Here is a 20,442-nt window from a genome sequence, read left to right as displayed (position 1 = left end):
ACTAGTGGAAGGTGTCCCTGCCCATGGCAGGGGCTTGGAATGAGATAACCTTTAAGGTCCATTCCAACACAAACCATTGCGTGATTCTGTATTTTAAGAAATAACTACATGTATAATTATATACATATAAAAATATACATGCAAAGTAAGAAGTGTGAGAGAGTTCAGCCAGATTCACAAATTATACTACCACGACAAAACAAAGTCTTTTGCTTTAAAAAGAAATGTTAAAAAAAGTTTCAGAGCAGAACTTCTTGCTTTTAAGAGTAGGGATCATTATATCTTTCAAACAATTTTGTAACTAGGGACAGGTTTTTTGCCATTTTGCCTTGCTCCATCTAGAGAAAGGACTGATTGAAACAATGGAAAAATGAATCAACTCCAATTCTATCAGCTGATTAGAAGAGTATTTTCTAAAGCTGAAGTATTAAATGCCCATGCTGCTTTTAAAGTACTAACAACTAGGAAAAAGACATTTTTAAAAGCTGTGATAGATTTTAGTGCTCTTTTTTGTGAACTGTAAGTTCAAAGTGATTTTACCTTTTTATACTGAGACTGACCAAGAACAGAGGTAGGATGAAATCGCACTTTCTTCTCCTTTGGTTCAGTCAACACCAGGCTTTCTCTGTCTATATGAACAAGATTGGGATACATGCCAGCCACTAAGGCAGCTTTAATTACAGCCCAGTTCTCAGAGTTAGTATTGACATCTCTAATATCAGCTCCTCCTCTGGCTCTCACAAAACCTGACAAAAGAACAGGACAAAACAGTCCCATGTGAGTTTGCATTTGTTTCCCAAAAGGAGTTTGAAAATAAAGGCAAAATGAACAACTTACTTGTTGCATTTTTCACTACTGCCAACCTCAACAGCACCAAGAAGAAACCATTACACTGAAATCCTTCCTGATAAGGGGTTTCATACTAACACAGAATACAATTCTTTTCTACAATACAAACGTATTTCCTATGGGAATAATTTATTAAAACATCAAGATCCAAAGAAATTAACAGTGAAATGCAGTGGCATGTAGAGATGAGGGTGCTCTCAGTTAGATCAGCCACACTTCCACATCTACACCATACCCTGAATGCACACATGAAGGCGTGTTTCAAATTAAGTGAAGAAGATTACAACGGCGAACATGGCTTTTTACAATTCCTATTAGCTTGACTTTAAAATAAGGTCAACATTTTTTCCAAGTTCTTTACCTGAGGCTCTAAGCTGGCCAAGCAACTGTGTTCTCATTCCTACGATGATTTCCATTGTGGCTTGGGATAGGAAGTTCTTTTCACAGAAGGTTCTCTCCCAGCCGTCACTGCGTGCCTTCTGCCAAGCCTGAAAATGTTTTTACATTTGCCTATTAATTTTATAAACTACTACTAAAAACTGCATTTTTAAAGACAATTTACATTTATGTCAATAAAATTTACACAAAATCCACTCTAAAGTAAATGCATCAAACTAGATTATTTGTTTCTGTTCAAGAATTAGATTCTCTTTTCCCATTCACTGCAATAGCCATTATGTCAAGTCAGAATGATTAATTTAATAAATTAATCATATTAATTATTGAATAATAATTTAATAAATTCATCTAATTTAATAAATATCATTACATTAAGATGGTTATTTGAAGGTCTCATTGTAGTAGGATGTAAAGAGCAGCTTGTTGGAACATTCATAATTTTGTAAGGCTTGAAAATACAAACAAAACATACCACAAAAAGTGTTCCTTCACGAATTTAGGAGTCCAATAAACAGGAAAGCCACTAGGCAAAAATGAACTCTTCTCCAAGGACTTAATCACAGTCCACCACTCTATATTCAAGTAGACTGGTACGTTATTTGCCTCAATTGGGTGATCTACTGTGATTAGTTCTCTCTGAAATGAAATATTACCTGGAAAGCCCTGAGCAGGGCCATGTGGTCACTGAACGTCCCTGCAGCAAAACGCTTCCTGCACAGCATGGCTGCACGCTTTTGGGAGGCCAGCATGGGCAGCACAAAAGGGTCTTGGCAGGCAAGAGCACAGGCAATGGTCAGAACAGGATCCAGGCACTTCAGAACTACAGCATACAACACCATTTTACCGAGGTGTGGCTCTACAGGTAATTCAGTGAGATGATAACCAAGCTCAGTGAGATCTTCCCAAGGGTCCATGGCATCTATGGTCTGTTTATAAACAAACAAACAAAGAAACAAACAAAGGCGAGGGGGTTGGGGACAGTGGACAAAATAAATTTACAGTGAAAGCAAAAAGAATGTGACTACTGGACATTAATTAGACTTGTTCCCAAACTCTTAAAAAACAAGTCAAATTAACAGAGACAAGACTTTGAAGCACTCTCTTCCCTTGATATGGAAGAACACATCCCCCCACACAAAATGAAAACAGACAATAAACAAAAAATCAAAACATCCTTAAGTAATTGAAAACAGCTCCAGTACAAACTGAAGCCAGTAAGATAGACTGCTGCTACATCACAATACCCATATAAACCTATTCCATTTCTGACCTTAAGCATATGTACAGCATTTCTCACAGTTACAGCAGGTGGAGGATCAGGAGCTCTCATAAGAAAGTCTATAACTGGACAATTAGTTGGAGCCAGAAGTTTTGTGTACAAACAAATCTCCTGCAAGTTAAAAGGTGGAACATAAAATATTACCAGGAGTTGGAAATAACCCCAAAAACCCACAATTTGTTGCATTTAATAGCATGGTTTGATAACATTACATTTTTTAAAGTTATTATTTCTAACTGAACATTCACCTGAAGTGGAATTCTTAGAAGCTCTGGAGACTGAAATTCTAACATATTCTGAAATCGGAGCCTGCTGAAGAGACGAAAACAGACTCCAGGCTGACAGCGCCCAGCCCTTGAAAATAAAATACAGGAAGTTATGAAAATCAGGATTTCTTTCTGAAAACAAAACTAAAAGCCAACAAACAGACACAGAAACTTAGAATGGAAAAGCAGAAGCTGTTCTGAAGAAAGAGTTGTTAAGTGTAAGTCACACACAAAGCGAGAGTTTTCCAATCATGGATTATTTTTGAGAGTCTGGCAATTTTTTACTGTAATTTTAACTCAAGACTGAGAAATGTGGAGAAGGAAAAACAAGGCTTATCTAAGTGAAGTGCTGTTTTTGCTAACCTAAGACCAGTCCAAATCTCAATCATCCCTTGCTGTAAGGAATTTAAGTTCCAAACTTCATTTTTTCCCCTCACATCCCCCAAACAGAAGTGACCCTTGGAGTAAAAGGTAAAATAAAGATTAAATAACTTGTGAGTGAATGGACAGAGACAGCAAATTTTCACATTCATGCACATATACCTGTATCTTAATGCCAATTTGGTTGATTAAACAGACATTTGTTGCTAAATAAAACTCTGAGCCCTCACCCACAGTGTTAGGAAGAATATGATCATGGCCTGTTAAGTCATGGATAGTTTGGACAAAGTGAAATATGCAGTCCTCTGCACACAGACTGCTGTTGCTACATGGGAGAAAGAGGAAGGAGAGCGAATTAATGGAGGGAAAATAACCTAGAACTTTGGGAAATGTCTCAGCATTACTTTTCTACAATTTGGGAAATGAATCCAAGGAAATACATACTGACCCCTACTCGTCTGCAGTGTTGGCCACTGTCCATGCTACTAGACTAGGCTAGAAACAGTTATTATGTTGTGTGCCTTTATTCTTAACATACAGGATGCTGGTTATCTGCAAAATGAAAACCAGTATGAGGCATTACCTTCCTTTCCTCTGGATAGCGCTGGCTTTTGAAATCCACCCCATTTTTAGCATTGTAACACGACTCCGTGGATCAAAAGACATCTATAAAAACAAAGAAAGGAAAATAAACCCCAGACTGAATAGGGTACACGAAATAAAAGTTACAGTTAGTTATTTGGATTACCAACAGAACTAAAAAGTATGAAACAGTAATATACACAGCAGCTCCTGGCACAAAGGTATCTTCTCAGTTTCAAGCGAATTTATGATGGTTTCTACTTTGCCGTGTCTTTGTGCTACACAGTTTTTGAAATTAATTTTTTTCTAGTCAATAGGTAACTGCAAGTCAGTAAATGATATGTCAGATCTGTGTTCTGAGACATTACAAAGCAAGCAAAAATACATTATTGTACTGAATCAAGTTTTCCTTTTTGTCTCACTTGGAAATTACCTACTTATTTTCTTAGACTGATGTAAAATTACAAAAAAAGAGTTTGATTTATTGAAATTCAGAAATTTGGTGTGCATACCACCCCTGAAATCCAATTTTATTTTTGAAGCCATTCACTAGATCTTAAATTGCCTTAAAATCATTATGGTGTCTCACTTTGCTTGAACAAATAATGTAGGAGCACTCAACACATCAAAAAAGTGCGCAAAAATTTAATGGATTATTTTTGGACTTGATACAATAGTAGGACAAAAAGAACTCCCAGTGGTCTCAGGAAGGTGGTGGCCTAAACTGAAGACTTGTTTTAAAAATCCAAGAGAAATACTAAATTAGAAAAAGACAAAGATACTTCAACACATCAACCTACATTAGCTTTTACAGGTTTTTTATACCAGTTTAAGTAGACAGCTATTCACAGTATTTGTCTTAAAACTAATGGATGTTGAAAGTTTTCAGTGAGGTCTGTTGCCTGACAGGCACCAGCTCTCAGCCTACTGTAAAGCTGAAAAACCAGAAGTGCTCCAAAATTTACGCACCATGTGTTTTAGAATCATCCTAGGAAAAACTAAGGCAATCATACCTCTTTCACCTTGCCTGAGTCAATGACAAACACAACATCACTGACCGTTATGCTTGTTTCTGCAATATTAGTAGAAAGAATCTGCAATGAAAGAAAATCAAAACCAAAACTATAGTAACTGTAAAAGCAAAGGCAAAACAGATCATTGTAGCATCTGACAAAGTCCTCTGCTACTTGCAATTTTGCGGATGCCAGAAGGTGGAGTTTCAAGCACTTTCTTCTGATCCAAAGTCTGCACACTTGAATGAAGCAAGAAAACTCGGTATCTAACGCAAGACAAAAAGCACATTTTGAGGATCCTTAAAAGAAGCAATGAAAAGCCACAGAAATGAAAGGTTTTACCTGTGAGCATTATCAGCAAATTTTTTGTCATCAAAAAGAATGCGATCCCTCAGGCTCACTATCTCATCGTATCCAGGAAGAAATATTAAAATTGCTCCTAAAAAATGGAAGTGGGTTTGCAACGTTAAACAGAAAATTCAAGCGTATGTCATACCATGTAGACTAGCACTAACTCAGAAGGTCCTAACTTTTGGGGATTTCTGAAAACAGAGCATGATTCATCAGAAGCCTAACCCACAATTCACTGGGAGTGTGGGTATTTACCCACCTGCACCACAACTATGACAGATGGTGTGAAGTAAGTGCATTATCAGATCCAGATCCACTTTTTCATCATCAAAACTGTGATGATAAGCTGTCAGTAGCTCTCTGTCCTCTGCTCTAAGGTCACTACCGCTGTTTTGGACCAGGGAACTTTCATCCAGATTTCCAAATCCGAATGAAGCACTGTAATAGAAAAAAACACAGAGCAGAGTCAAGGCTGCCCTCTTCGGGTTTGCATTCAGCCATCAGCTCAAACTTAGACCAAGACCAACATGACTATTGGCCACAAATTCTAATTTTTAAGTGTAGCAGAAGAGAAATCACCACACTATTGCTGTTCACTGATTTAAATGTTAACATAACAAAGCATGCCACTTCATTTTTTTAGTGTTAACTTTAGTTTTCTTAAACTTTATTGAAACACAACCATAAGCAAATGAAAGTATAAAGATACTTCTCATTTTTAATCCGTTCAAGAAAAATTTTTTAACAGATACATATTCCCCAAAAATTTCCCACTTGCAAAAACTACACCAACAGAAATTATAATAAATATAATCTTTACAAAGATTATTTACCTCAACTGTGATAACTGTAAGTTAAGAAAAAAATCATTCTTTAATAGCCTAATGTACCTGTTACTTCTAAGAATTTTCTTTAATATTTCTATAGTGTATAAACAATATACAGATAAAAACACGACATATTTGTTTCCAAAGTACACATGTGAAAATAAATGGTACACAGTACAGAATCTGCAAGTTGTGCAAACACAAGCAATGATACTGAGTACAAACTTTTTTGCTGTTTGTTTTTGAAATGCTCCTATTCTCAAAAAAAAAAAGGTATTGCTATTTAGTCCAGATTTTACAGCATGAAAAACTAAAACCTGTTCTGATTAAACGAATACAAAACTCAAATTTCCCTTCACCATGCTATACAATTCTTTCTGCAAAGTAGTTACAGCTTACCTGTAGGATTCCAATAGATCAATAACCTCTGTTTGTCCAAAATGCCTAGCCCAGTCCACAGCCATCCTGAAGAGAGTTGCACAGGTATTTTTATTAGATTTTTCACTTCAGAAGATGAATATGCATAGCACATCAGCCGAGGAGACAACTGACACCAGACTTTTGTATCCATTTCTGTACTGTTATCAGTACTGCTACTGATGGATATACAACTTCCCATATGAATGGGCTTGAATAGGTGTTAACAGCTATCTGATTTTTAGATAACTGCAGTTCTTTACCACAAAAGAATGTTAGTTTTATACACGAGTACCTGCAAACATGCACAAAGAAATGAGGAGGGAAAATGTGCCACTCTTAAAAAGCCCGCAAGTGCAGAGATCAGACCTGCCAGTTTGCAGCACCCTTCAAGTCATTCCCCAAAAGGCACACCCCAGTGTTCTTCATCAAAATGTGGGAAACCATTGGGCTGTTTCATGTCTTTCAGAAGCTATCCTGCTCACAATGCATTCACAGTTTCACCTTTAAACCGCATTCCTTCCTAAGTTTTTCAAGTGTTAGTACACCAAATATCAGACCCCTGGTATCCTGATTCTCATCCTTCCATATGACAATTATTTACTTCTTTTAATTATTATTTAATTATTTCCCCTGTTTATAGGAAGACATACTTCACAATCACAAAACTTGAGTTTTTACAGATTCACAAATATTTTTACATGCTACAACATATTTAGAAATATAACACAAAGATCTTCTGATATAGGTTAACTCCATGAAAATAAGAATTGCCAAACATTTTGGTTCAATTCAGCAGATTACAGTATTTCTGCTGACCAGTGTCTTTAATAAAACCTATTGAAACAAGGTTTATAGCCCATAATCAAGACCATGTACAGAAAACAGTGTGATTAACAGGAGCTACAAACTCTTTGGGCTGTCAAAATCTATAGGTCTTACAGCAGTGTGATAAGTTAGCAAATTAACTTAGATGTTATAGAAGTTTAGTTCGTTCTCCTATATTGACAAATAAATGTATCTTTTGGATTTTCTGTTTGTTTTTACCAGCCATTGGATGATTTGAAGTGGATACTTGCTCCCATGCTGATCAGCTGTTCTATTTGACTCAAAAAGCCTCTCCCTGAAGAAATCATCAGAGCAGTTGCACCGGTTTCACTGTGCCTATAATCAACTGAGATGTAAAAAAAAAAATAAAAAAAAAAAATCAGCAAACCAAATAGAAATGTTATTTCTTCATCTAAGTATAGTACAAATATCGCTTTAAAATTCCAGCCCACAGGGAATTTGTTTCCTCACTTTATCTCTGCAGTCAGTTCATGTGAATTCCACACTGTTTTAGAAACACACTTCTGTCAATATTTCAAAACTAACTAAACAATTTTTTAATTCTGCTAGCCTATTCATTTTTTCAGTAGGCATCAAAAAGCAAAGGTAACAACATCTGAAACTGGAGATAAAAGTAGCCATAAATTTGAAGTTCCTTGTTTTCTTGCGTAATAACACAGGAAACTTACCACTGACATTTTCAGTTAAAATAAGATGGAACACGTGAGCAAAGGAATCAATATCTTTATGTAACCAGATGTCAGAAAGACAGGAATCCATTTCTTTTACTATCCATGGTTCAAGGCAATTCACATCTTTCTCCATCTGAAGACAGAAAACAATATTGAAAGATTAATCTCTTCCAAGAGTTTTCTTTATTCTCATACATTACCCACAAAGAATTTGAATGGTTAGTTTTCCCAGCAGCAATCAGAAATCCAGCACTCAGGTATCAGTTAATACACTGATTGAGTCATATGCAAGTACTCCCACAATGGCAGTCAAGCCATTTGATCTAAGAAAATGTTGTGTACAACGACCATAATTAAAAAGCACACTTCAGCTAGAGCAGTTCATCCTAATAAAGTAATCTTTATAATACGTTAATATTCTGAGAGACTCTACTGCACTGTCTTTAGAAAACAGATTCTAGCAATACAACGCAAATATAAACATCTCTTCGAACAAAAAGAAAAACTTACGAGTTGATTAAATACTGTGTCACCACCATCATCCAACCATTTGTACTCTTCATTTGCCTTTGGAATCAATTTTTGTCTCCGAGATGCCAGTTTGTGAGTGTTTTCTTCAGCTGAACACCACTCAGCGAGAGTGTTCTTCTGCTTCTCTTCTAGAATGCAAAGTATTTCCCAAGAAAGTTTTGCGTCATTTTTATTATCCATTGTTTTCTACTAAAAAAAATAGTTACAGCAGGTAAAGTTTAACCTATTTAACCTCTTCTATTTAATCTAGAAAGCTACTACCACTCCAACGTAAATGGTATGTGTAAAGGTACCCAAAGTGCACCACTGCAAACAAGGGCTCTACGAACAAGGCAAAACCCACCATTTTGGTGGGTTCATTCAAGCTTCCATTATTCCAAACTACTGCATTCAAAGGAGCAATCTCAGCTCAGAACTTTCTCTAGAAGTGAAAGGCTGAAGACAAGGGATACACTCCCTGCACGTAACAACGCTTTTTTGTACACTAGTGGAAGAAACAGTAGAAAACACCAGCATCTTAACTGAACTTTTCTGTCCCCAGTGATCAGAGCTGAGCACTGTGATAAATATCCAGTTAGGATTGTATGTTATAGCTTTGGGGTTTGCGTTTTTTAAAAAAAATTTCCTTAAATAATCATGGGATCATTGTTTACATTGCTTATCATTGCCAGGAAAACTTCTGAAGTAGTATCTTCCTAATCAACTGAAAACCAATTATGTTGAGCTCAAGAGTGTTAAGACTTATAAAAAATACATCCATGCCTGAAGAATGCAGTGAAAGATATTACTGAAGTGTATAAAATCCTGCCTGCTTTAATAGCTGCACTTCAATTCACACCCAAAGGTACAGTGTTTATGTGGGCAGATACCCCAATTACATGTAACTGCACACCATAGTAATTAATAAAAAATATGACATTTATTAACTGAAAGCAAAAAGAATGCAACCACTGGATCAAAGTGACTTTTTTTCTTTAATTGCATAAACTATTTCAATCATGTAAATACTGAGAGTTTAAAGATACTTGCTGTCATCTAATCACATCTCATTTAACCTCCTGACTTGAGAATTTTAACAGAAAATAATCCTGTTAATTGTTTGTTCAATCAATGATTCTCACTGCCAACTCTTACAATTAAGAAGTCCACCAACCTTGGTGCTTCTCATTTTTGTACTTTACCATCTCTTTGTTTGTATACCCAGTGCTTCGTAAAATGTCCTCCAGAAACATCTCTTTAACTTCAAAAGCTCTTCCTTGGACTAAAAGTATAAAAAAATCCATCAAAGATTATATATTCACTAGCTTCACTTACAGCATTTATTTTTTTTTTCAATTATCTTTGCTGGAGTTTATTTTTCTGAAAATTATACAAAACAAAACATTTCCAAAGTAAAAAGTCACCTTGTTTCTCATCAACCTCTTCAATTTTATCATGTGCTAGAGCAAGAGATGTTCACAAGATTTACCATTATTAACTCCAAAATTTTTTCAATTAGAAAACAGCCGTTTTTGTTTAGGGTTATAAACAAGAACTCACCATGTAAGGTTGCCACCTGGATTTAAAATGCAATTAATTAATAAGCAATGAATATAGCTTTGTGCAAGGTTGCACAAGGAGACAGTACATCTTTGTACTGAACTACTTTCTTTTCATGAGAAGTATGTGACGATATTGATTTATCTCAACTACCTCAACTAATTTAGCAAAGCTGGGCTTTCTTTACCGAATACTTCTTGACAGATGAGACATCCCAGTGGTCTTCAGCTTCTAATAATTTATCCTGACTTATTTTTCAACACGACTCTTTTCTAGACCCTATCTGTGTATATTAAAGGATACTTTTTGCATGAACAATTAAAATCCCTACCTTTTTTTTTCTAGTCTCTTAAGATGACTTTAGATCACTCAGGATTTTCCTTCAGAAAGAACAATCCTCAATTCACATACTTTTAAAAACTGTCACAGAGGAACTCCTCCAACAATGATCACAAACTCTGTGAACTACAGGAATCCACAACCACAAAATGTTGGTTTCTGTGGTCAGGATTTTGTCAGCCATATTGCTGGAGGAGAATCAAACCTTTTTGTTACATTAATAGACAAAGCCACTTCTTTTAATTCTTAAATTCCCAAGGAAAAAAAAAAAAGGAAAAAAATCCCATCAAAAATCCCATCATTTCAATTGCTATTGGCCTGTCACATTAGCAGCATAAGCACTGTGGTAAACTGGAGAGATTGCCATCCGAATTTCCAACACAAATATCCTGATCTAAAAGAACAGGAAGCTACAGAAAGAGTAAAACTGGAAGGCCACACAACAATTACACCTGAGGCTGCCCCTTGCAAAAAAAATTCAGAGAATATGGGATCATGTGCAATTTCCAGATTCCTGTCTCCAACAAGATGCAAGCCTTAATTTTACTATGCAGAAATTCAAAGCTGGGGACTAGAAATAAACACTTCTATCTGTAAAAAAAAAAAACAGAAAAAGAGGTTTCCTTCTCCAAACATTTGCTAAAACAACCCAGTAAGCAATCCCACCCATTTCCTAAAACTGTTGAGATGCTTTTAAAACAGGCTGATACTCAGAGAATCCACCCAATTGTCAAATAAAGCATTTATCTTAAAAGCTACTTTCCAAAACACATTAAACTTGGACATCGTTGTTGAAAAAGTAAGAGGATGCCAAGGTGCCAGAGGAGTTCACCTATACAGAAAACCTGCAACCCAGGATGGGGAAAAAAAAGAAAACAACACAAACAAAACCCCCATCTCCCACACATCTATATTTTGCCTCTACGAAAGATTAGTCAAATTAAATTAAAAGAGCAATAATGGTAACTTCTTTGCATCTGAATGTAATCTAACTGCAGGAAATAAGCCTGAACATAAACTAAGAGAAATAGTTTTGAATGGCTACTGATTTCCTTTACATCTAAGAATCATGTGATTCAAGCATGAAAGCCAATCTGCCTAGGCCTGTATTTCTGAACTGAAGAGGTACAGTTTTACAGTCTGTGTTTTATTCAGTAACAACCTTCATGAGGCCTCAAGACTTAGAATCTACTGGAATGTATTAACATGTATCACACTCATGTAGCTCAGAAGTCCTGTATCAGCATGAAGACAGCACTTCAATAACCTTATCCTACCTCTTGAATTAACAGTGGAAAGAGGCAGGACATAACCTGCATTTACAGAACACTCCTAGTGATTGAAACACTTCACTCTGAAGTAGGTGCAAACTTAGGTGCAAAAAGCAGTTGCAAACAAGAAACTTCAAAAAACAACCAACAGGATTCCTGTAACTCTCAGTGTACTTACTCATCATGTGCCTTTACTCAGAATAGTTTGCTACAGTTTAGTAAGTCTCAGGACAGGTAGACTCAGATTTAAGAGTGAAGATAAATACTTACTATGTATTACTGGGCAGCTTCCAAAATATCTAATAAAGAGATTTGCATCTAGAGCAGCACTAGAAATAATTAGCTTTAAATTAGGCTGGTTTTGCAGCACATCTCTCAGTTTTATTAGCAAGAAGTCGCTAAACCTATCCCTCTCATGTACTTCATCCTATAACAAAAGGGAAAATAGATTCAAAATCAAAACTTCTGACAAACACAAACTACTTTTTAAAATAAAATATATTGTTAGGTGGCACACTAGAGAAGCCTTAAAATGTCTAAGAATAGTTTAAGTAATAGAGTTTTTTTAAAAAACTATCCATAAGCAAAAATAAACTTCAGAAGGCTTTTATCAGAGCTGAGTGCACTGCAGTGCTGAATCTGTGCACACCTCAACTTCAGAGGCCAAAATGAATATCTGAAACCTCGCTAATTTTTTATTTGAAGCCCACTTTCAAGAAAAGGGCACAAGCCACAAATCCTACAAACCTTATTTTAGTGAATTCTCACTTCACCACTGACAACATTTAATGAAATGTATGACACCACACAATCAGAAAAAAACATAGATTGCTGAGACAAGTCATACGCAAAGCCTATAAATTAAGGTACATAATTGATTAATCATCTGTCATTCTTCTGTTTTCTTTTCTACTACGAATGAACGAAGCAAGGACTCATCTACAAGGTTTGCAGTTTGACATCATAAATGCACAGATCATTCCCATGTTTTTTAACTTTGATAAACAGCTAGACACCTAAACTTGCCATGATTTATTTTAATCCTCACTACTTAAATCTTGCCATAAACATTCTAGCTCCCCTTACTCATTAAATTCACAATTGGACTGTTAACATGAACACACCTGGATCATTTGCTAGCAATTAGACTGCACATTATCTTGAAAACACTGGGCAAACAAATGGACTGAAAACCTGGTATTGGTAAAACAATGGTAACAGAAATTCTCACATGATCCCACTGAAGCACATCAATGTAAGCCTCCCTAAGGCTTTTCTGATGACAGGGGAAGTTCAGAAAAACTTACACTCCTGTCCTCCTCAACTCCTCCCGATTCCACAACTGGCATGAAAATTAAATAAGATATTTTTACAGGAAAAAAAAAACAAAAACACACAGAAAAACACCAAAATCCACAAAACATGCATGCTACTCTAAAGACTCAGAAAGTCTTTAAAACCGATTCAGTGTCTACCAAACAAAACCACCTAAAATGCTCAGCAAATTTAAATAAAACAAGCAAGGACCTCATTTTCCAAAGCAATACTCCAAAGTATTGCTCCAACCCACATGAAAGCCACAGGATGCTCACCACAATAACATGAGTCACGGTGGAGAGGGTGCTGTCTCCTGCCATCAGCGTGCCAAGGAGCATGTCATTAGTGCAGAATGTTACCAGTGTCTTTGGAGAAACCCTGTGGAACAAATCACAGAGACAGCTCAGGACTTTTGCACCATTTAAAGGCTGCTAGCTTTCCACAGCTCAAAAATTACAACAGCTGCTCACCAGAAGAGGAATTACAGTTGTCTCCCCAAAAGATTCATGCACACCACTTATTCTTAAACTACGCCTTTTCTCAGAAATTTCCTAACAATTCTTAATGTTTGCACCCCAACGGATTAATTGAAAAAATAAGATTCAGATTGTAATAAATAAGGAAGTTAAACAGAACTGTGAGAAACTCTGCATGTCATTTAATTTACTAGAAAATTCCATATGGAAAAACAGGTTCCAATTCCTCAGCATATGCTTGGATATAGCCTTTTTATTTGCCTACATGGGGTGGGATGATCCTGGTAGGATGCCAAGTACCTACCCAGCCACTCCATCTGTCCTCTCCATGAGCAAGGGAGTGGAAACACAACAGGGTCAAGAGAAGGACAAGAAGAGATATGGGTCTCTCCCATGGGCGACAGTCCTTCGTGAGCTTCTCCAGTGTGAGTCCTTCCCATGGCCTGCAGTTCTTCATGAAGTGCTGCAGCACAGGTCCCTTTCCACAGGGTGCAGTGCTTCAGGAACAGCCTGCTTCAGCATGGGACCCTGACAGGGTCACAATCCTGACGGCAAACCTGGCTTTGTGTGGGCTACCTCCATGGGGTCACAGGTTCTGCCAGGAGCCCGTTTCAGCACAGACTTCCCAGACCACAGCCTCCTTCAAGTATCCACCTGCTCCAACACGGAGTACTGCACAGGGGTGTCCCTGCTGCACCGTGGACCTCCACAGGCTGCAGGGGCACAACTGCCTTACCATGGGCTGCACCATGAGCTGCACCATGGGCTGCTCTGGCATTTGGGGCACCTCCTCCCCTCCTGCACTGACTTTCCTGTCTGCTCCTTTCACATGCCCTCACTGCTCTCCTTGAACTGCTGCCTCCATTGTGCAGGTTTTTCTCCCCTGCTTCCCACTATCCGAGAGGCACTACCACCATCACAGATGGGCTCAGCCTCAGCTAGAGGCAGGTCTGTCTTGGCTAGCACCAGCTCTATCAGACATGGGAGAGGCTTCTGGCATCTTCTCACAGAAGCCTCCCCACAGCTCCCAAAGCCTTGCCCTGCAAACCCAATAGAGTACAGCTGAGTAAAACACAGAGTAATCAGCTGATCCTCTGATTTTTCAGGAGGTGAAAATGGACTGAAATGCAACTATTCTATACCTGGGGCAGAGTTAGCTGTCCTAGTAAAAGCAGCAATTCTACTTCTACAAGTCACTACTTCCTCCCATACTGCCATCCTAAAGGAGCTGAAAAGTTCCTTTGTACTGTACTCTACAGCTCTTCTCTGGAAGACAGTTTAGAAAGCTTTAAACATTAGACTTCTGTGTTACTATAAACACTTCTAAACATCTCCACTCCAGGTCTTTTTTGTCCACAGCTCAAAATACTGTCATCTCTCCCTTTCAGTGTTTCTCTGGAGTAAATGTCTTGATTCTTCTCAAGAAAAAGATTTCGGATTTTCTGCACTACTTCCAGTAGTTCTTCCATTTTTATCTGACCTCGTTCTTCTGCCAGTATAGTACTTCCACACATTAATCATCCATCTTATTTGTGGTGCATCTTCACTAGCTCTTCTAATCCCTTAGAGCCTTGTGAGCTTTCATACAGACATCTGAATTCTTATTGCGACTTTGTTGTTCAAGTGCATTCCTTTTCATCAGCTATATTCTATCTCTGTTCATTCAAGCAACACAACCTTTTGCCATCTTCTGGTCACTCATATCTCAGCCATTGCTCCTTACCTGAAATGTCACTGGCTACACAGTGCAAAGATGTTAAAACCCCCACACAATCCATTCATGCTCTGCTTTGATCTCATCAAGGGATATCAAAATCTCTACTTTCACATCACTTCATGTTTTAAACACAAAAGCTGAAGCAGAGTAAATTTAGCCCAAAACTAGACTGGTAAATAATGCTCAGCTTCATCAGCCACTTTCCAATTTTGTTGTTTTCCCTTTTAAGACTCCTATCAACTCGCACTACATAACATTTGTTATAGCATGCTGGTCTTCTCACCTACCTTCAAAGCTTGGAGAACTTTTGGATCCACACAAGTTAAGAGGAAAGAGGCGAGGGGGGAAAGAGAGGAAAGTGCAGATTTGATCTGAAAATCACACAAGGATTTACACGCACACACTCTGCAGAGGAAATCAATAGAAAGCACTTGAAATTCAGTTCGAGAAGACAACCTGCTACATGTTCCTGCGAAACACAAGAAGAAAGTCATCCTGTTCGTTCTTAAGTATTCCTTACCTGCAATAACATAGCCACCTATAATTTATGGGCTGCATACCAAAGATGTTGCAGTTCAAATGTACTCAAGATTCACAATACCAGCACAAGATCAACACTTAGAAATACCATTAGTACCTGCTTTCTAAGCGGATCTGGTAACCAATCGTCTGGCCAATCTTCTCTTTTCTTTCTGCTGCAACCCTTTCAGCCGCAGCAACAGCTGCTAAACGTCTTGGCTGGGTACAAAACACACGACAGGGAGTTCCATTCTTGCAGCAGTCATCAAGGATAAACTGAGGGATCTGTAAAGAAGGGGTTCAAATTCACTTTTTGAGAAAGTTACAGCTTTCTTAGCACAGGGAAACAATTTCATTTCATCCCAGTATTACACATTGCAAAAGACTTTTCATTAGAACTATCCCTGCAAACACACCTGAATCGGCAGAAAATAAATTTCTAAGTATAACCTCTTTAGGTTTGTTTTAGAGAAAAAACCTGCAGTGTCTCTCCTGCTTCAGAGAAATCTATTTTAAAAAAAGCCCTACAGATAATCAAATAATCTCTCATTTGAACACAAAAAATATGTTACTCTGGGTACTAAGAACAGATCTAGCCTTAGAAGTATATATATATATATATATATATATATATATATGTATATATATATACATACATATGTATGTACAAACATCACAGCACCTTCCCTTCCATATTTTGCATTATTTTAATGAAAAAATTGTATCCATCAGAAAATCATGAGGAACCATTTAAGCTTTTAGTGTCTATCTGCTGGCTTAGTGGTTCAAAAGCAAGAAAGTTAATTGGAACACGAGATTTCCAATCATACAGGAAAAGAAAAGCCTTAAAATGTCATAAAAATATCCCTTTATCACAAATGTTACATAACTGCCATTAGTTTAGTATGAATACAGTTATCTTTTTTATTTCATTGAAGAAACATACTTGAGTAGTTTTTCCTGATCCAGTCTCTCCTATAATCAAAACGATTTTATTGTCCTTTATTATTTGGACGATTTCTTCCTGTTTTTCAAAAACTGGTAGTGATTGCCTGAAGGAATCAAACTCTGATTCCCCTCTTTTCACTGGGATCTGGGGGATACCATCATTAAGTCGACAACTTCTCTTGTTCACTTCTTTGTTTTCTGTGAAGAGAAGTTAAAAGTTTATTTATACAGATACAGAGGAAGGTCGTATAAAATCACTGCTCAAAAACTGCTCTTCAGAATTAATGTTGCTGACTTTTATGCATCCCTGTGGGTAAAGTGACAAGCCCATCACACATTTAGAAGTCATACTTATAGCAACACATCCTCCTGAAGTATTTCAAATAGACATTTTCCAAAATGGTTATTACTTTCATAGGTATTTTGAACAAAACCAGAGTCTTCCAGAGCATTGTCAAAAAAGTCAAAAAAGCCTACCAAGAGCAAAAGGAGAAAGAGAAACTAAACCAGTGAAAAACAGCCTGGTGTATTTTGATGGCCTTTTTATCAGCATCCATGCTTTACATCTGTACTTTTCCCTAGAAAACACACTTACAGAGTTAAACCTATAAGCTATTCCACGAAGTTGCCTGAAATCATACTCATTCAAGCATGCTATATCCAGAGTCCTGAACCCCACATAATAGTGTGATGTGTTAGAAAGCAGGTCATAAGTAGCTGAAAAACATGCACCTCTCCTGAGCCAGAGACTTCAACTGCAGCCCTGGAAGTGCAACTCTGTAATTCCTTGATAATTACTTTCCAGAAGAATGAAAAGCTTGCTGTAAGCTCAATTATACGTATTTAATGTGATTAGCAGTTTCCTGTACTAAACTACAAGCTCTGTTGTACCAAGACAAACACAGACTAAGAGATCAGGAGAACTAAAAACACATTCTTGAGAAACAGAGAAAGACAAATGTTAGACTGTTCATTAACTTACCCCTTCCATTCCTAAGACATTGTGTTTCAGTACCTTTATTATAGCTTCCCTGTGCTCACTAAACAATCCCATTAAACAACTGAAAAAAATAGCAAAGGAAGCACTTAAAGAACACACATCATGTATCAGAAATATGCAATTAAAGAAGGCATATTGGTACAAGTGTTTTCTGCTCACTATATCCACCTCTGCACACAGAAACACAGCGTAACTCTTCCACTTGTAGCTGCTAAAGCAGTAATTTAGATGAAAGCGTTGCATTTAAAAAAACCCCAACATTTTATTAGGAGTTTGTCTTTCAGTGTTTATCTTTCATTTGAACTCTTTCATATTCTAGAAATCAAGATGTCTGGACAGTAGTCTCTTAAGGACCAAATCTATTTTGCAGAGATGAAGAAACAAAAACCAAACTTCCCAATTTATCAAGGACACGAACTTCTATAAGCAGAACCGCCAACCTCATTTTCTCATTAGGGTGTTCTTATGGCATCATGGTAACACCCTGACTCTTCAGTCCCACCTCACAGCACTTGTATGAAGCCACATTTCACAAATGTGCTTCCAAAAAGATTTGCCTGGAACTGGCTCAAAGGTTCTAAATTAACTCAGCACAAGGTAAGATATTGCAATATGCATGATATGACTGCCCAAGTTCCTCACAACACCAGTTATAGAAGACCTTAAAAGCAAGGAAAAATCATGTTTGTTTCAAGGTGTCCGTCAGGACATGAGAAGGGACAGAACAGAAGGAGGTTTGTTTTTTCCCTGGGCTGCAGGTTGTTTTTTCCACTGGCATTGATGGACAAGTCCAAATCAGAAGACATACCAAACATACCAGATTCAACAGCACAGGTATTTCCTCGCTCTGACCTTGGCAGGAGTTCTGTGTGTTCCTTATTTGTGACAGGAAAGCTCTCAATTACACTCCAAACAATGTGTCTTGTACGGAGAGCCAAGTCACAAGTCATGACTGCATGCGTCAGTTCTGACACATCCTTCTTCCTTGCAGTCAGGTATCGATTGGCTCCTTTTCTGTGAGGGAGGAAAACATATCTTAGGAATAAGTAACTTAACTCTAGGTTAATTTTTATCTGTCAAGGTATGGGATTCTATGCAAAACCTTTGAAAAACAAACAGAGATCACTTTGATCACTTTGAAAGGTTTTTGAGAAGCTTCTTTAATGGACCCATTAAATCCATGAAGTATAAAAACAAGCTATCCCAAAATGCATGTTACAAGTTTTTCCAATGAAGCATGCAGCAATGAAAAAAGATACTTATTTCTATGTCTACTTTTACACTTTTTTCTCTAATACTATTCCTTGCTACACAGTAGGGTATGTTGAAAACTTCAATCAGGTTATCATTAGGCATGAAATTCCATTCATCTGCACCAAAAAATGCAAAGCTGTACCCCAACTCACCCTTTGCTTTTAGGTACCAGTCCAAGAGACTGACAGCGCCGGCGAACAAATGCTCTTTCAGTACTAGTGAAACTAGAAGGAAATTCCAACTCTAGAACAAGAAATAATCATAAAAAACCCAGTATCAATGCAACAGGCGGTAATCTTGGCATCTTATCTTAATGTTACAGAATCGCTGAATTGTTAGGATTGGAAGGGAGATCCCCCAGTGCAACCCCCCCTGCCAAGGCAGAGTCACCTGGAGCAGATGGGTTTGGGATGTCTCCAGAGGGGGAAATTCAACACTCTCCCTGGGCTGTGGTTCCAGTGCTCTGCCACCCTCAGTGGAAAGAATTTCTCCCTCGTGTTGAGATGGAACTTCTTGTGCTTTAATTTACACCATTGCTTCTTGTCCTGTCACCAAGAAGTCCACACTGCCCTCCTGGCATTCATCTTGGATATATTTATGCATTAATTATATTAATAATTAATATATTTATGCATTAATGAGATCTCCTCGCAGTCTTATCTAGGCTGAACAGGCCCAGCTCCCACACCTCCCCTGATAAGAAATGCTCCGGACCCCTCATCTCATCTCATTGTAATAAAAACAACATAAAAATTGTTCATTAAAATAGAAGGACTACCAAGAGTTCGATAAAATAACCAAGAATAGAACCAGATCTGAGAGGGCACAAGTCATGCACCCGTAGTCCACAAGAATGTCTTGATTAGTTTGAGCTGAGTTAATTAACCATACTTAAGTATCCATTGTTCAACGTGTAAAAAGGATCTACTGATAAGGCAGAGGTTCTGCCGGGAAGAGGAGTCTTCTTCATTCCAACGACCACCGGAGAGCAGAGTACGACCCCTATCAACAGGCAGTGCCAGCGCAGACACGATTGCAAAAGGGACACGTATACCAGAAACAAGGGGTATAAAACCCAAAGGACTGAGAGAGGAAAGTGCGCGCCGTTGGTGGAGTGCTAACTCCCGGCCACCCAGCGCTGCTTTTGCTTGCTACCGCTTGCTTAATAAATCCCCCTTGTTGATGTTCAATTGGCTCTGAGTCAGTGTGTGTGACAAACACTTATAACATCATCTCAGTGGTCCCTGCTGGACTCCCTCCTGTGGGTCCCTCTCTCTGTCTGAGGAGCCCAGAACTGACACAGCACCACAGCTGTGCCGCACCAGGGCCGGGCAGAGGGGACAGGATCCCCACCCTGCCCCACTATCAGCGCCCGTCCAACACCCGCAGGTTCCCCCCAGGCCGGGCTGTGCCACGCACCCGCCTCGTCCCCGCTCCGGAACCGCTCCAGGGCGAGCTGCACCGCAATCTCCACCTCCTCGTCCACGACGACCTCCCTGAGGGCCTCGGCCCGGGCGCGCACCGCGGCGGAGGCAGCCGAGCCCCCCCTGGCCCCGCTGGGCTGCCGGCACGAGACCCGCCTGTGTCGCGACATGGCCTCCACACGGCCTCGACACCGGCACGGATACGGGCCCGTTGCTCCTCGGC

The 20,442-nt window shown here is 38.4% G+C and overlaps 1 protein-coding gene across 1 annotated transcript in view; it reads right to left on the bottom strand.

The window, feature by feature from the left end:
* Positions 1 to 20,389, bottom strand: part of LOC134056148 (3'-5' RNA helicase YTHDC2-like) — a 29,269-nt gene extending 8,880 nt beyond the window's left edge. Inside the window, exons 1-22 of the mRNA XM_062512729.1 lie at positions 20,215 to 20,389; positions 18,948 to 19,038; positions 18,359 to 18,555; positions 16,540 to 16,739; positions 15,712 to 15,878; positions 13,157 to 13,259; positions 11,835 to 11,991; positions 9,569 to 9,676; positions 8,395 to 8,543; positions 7,882 to 8,017; positions 7,412 to 7,538; positions 6,347 to 6,412; positions 5,380 to 5,558; positions 5,112 to 5,208; positions 4,948 to 5,035; positions 4,770 to 4,850; positions 3,758 to 3,840; positions 2,776 to 2,881; positions 2,519 to 2,638; positions 1,902 to 2,174; positions 1,211 to 1,337; positions 541 to 746 (exon numbers count right to left, since the gene is read on the bottom strand). Of these exons, the coding sequence (XP_062368713.1) occupies positions 541 to 746; positions 1,211 to 1,337; positions 1,902 to 2,174; positions 2,519 to 2,638; positions 2,776 to 2,881; positions 3,758 to 3,840; positions 4,770 to 4,850; positions 4,948 to 5,035; positions 5,112 to 5,208; positions 5,380 to 5,558; positions 6,347 to 6,412; positions 7,412 to 7,538; positions 7,882 to 8,017; positions 8,395 to 8,543; positions 9,569 to 9,676; positions 11,835 to 11,991; positions 13,157 to 13,259; positions 15,712 to 15,878; positions 16,540 to 16,739; positions 18,359 to 18,555; positions 18,948 to 19,038; positions 20,215 to 20,389 (3,036 nt within the window). The remainder of the gene's footprint in view (positions 1 to 540; positions 747 to 1,210; positions 1,338 to 1,901; positions 2,175 to 2,518; positions 2,639 to 2,775; positions 2,882 to 3,757; positions 3,841 to 4,769; positions 4,851 to 4,947; positions 5,036 to 5,111; positions 5,209 to 5,379; positions 5,559 to 6,346; positions 6,413 to 7,411; positions 7,539 to 7,881; positions 8,018 to 8,394; positions 8,544 to 9,568; positions 9,677 to 11,834; positions 11,992 to 13,156; positions 13,260 to 15,711; positions 15,879 to 16,539; positions 16,740 to 18,358; positions 18,556 to 18,947; positions 19,039 to 20,214) is intronic.
* Between the last annotated feature and the right edge of the window lie 53 nt (positions 20,390 to 20,442).

This window comes from Cinclus cinclus, chromosome Z (assembly GCF_963662255.1).
Source record: "Cinclus cinclus chromosome Z, bCinCin1.1, whole genome shotgun sequence".
Classification (NCBI taxonomy): Eukaryota; Metazoa; Chordata; class Aves; order Passeriformes; family Cinclidae; genus Cinclus; species Cinclus cinclus.
The sequence above is the reverse complement of the archived record's forward strand: the minus strand, read 5'-3'. Positions and strand labels throughout refer to the sequence as shown.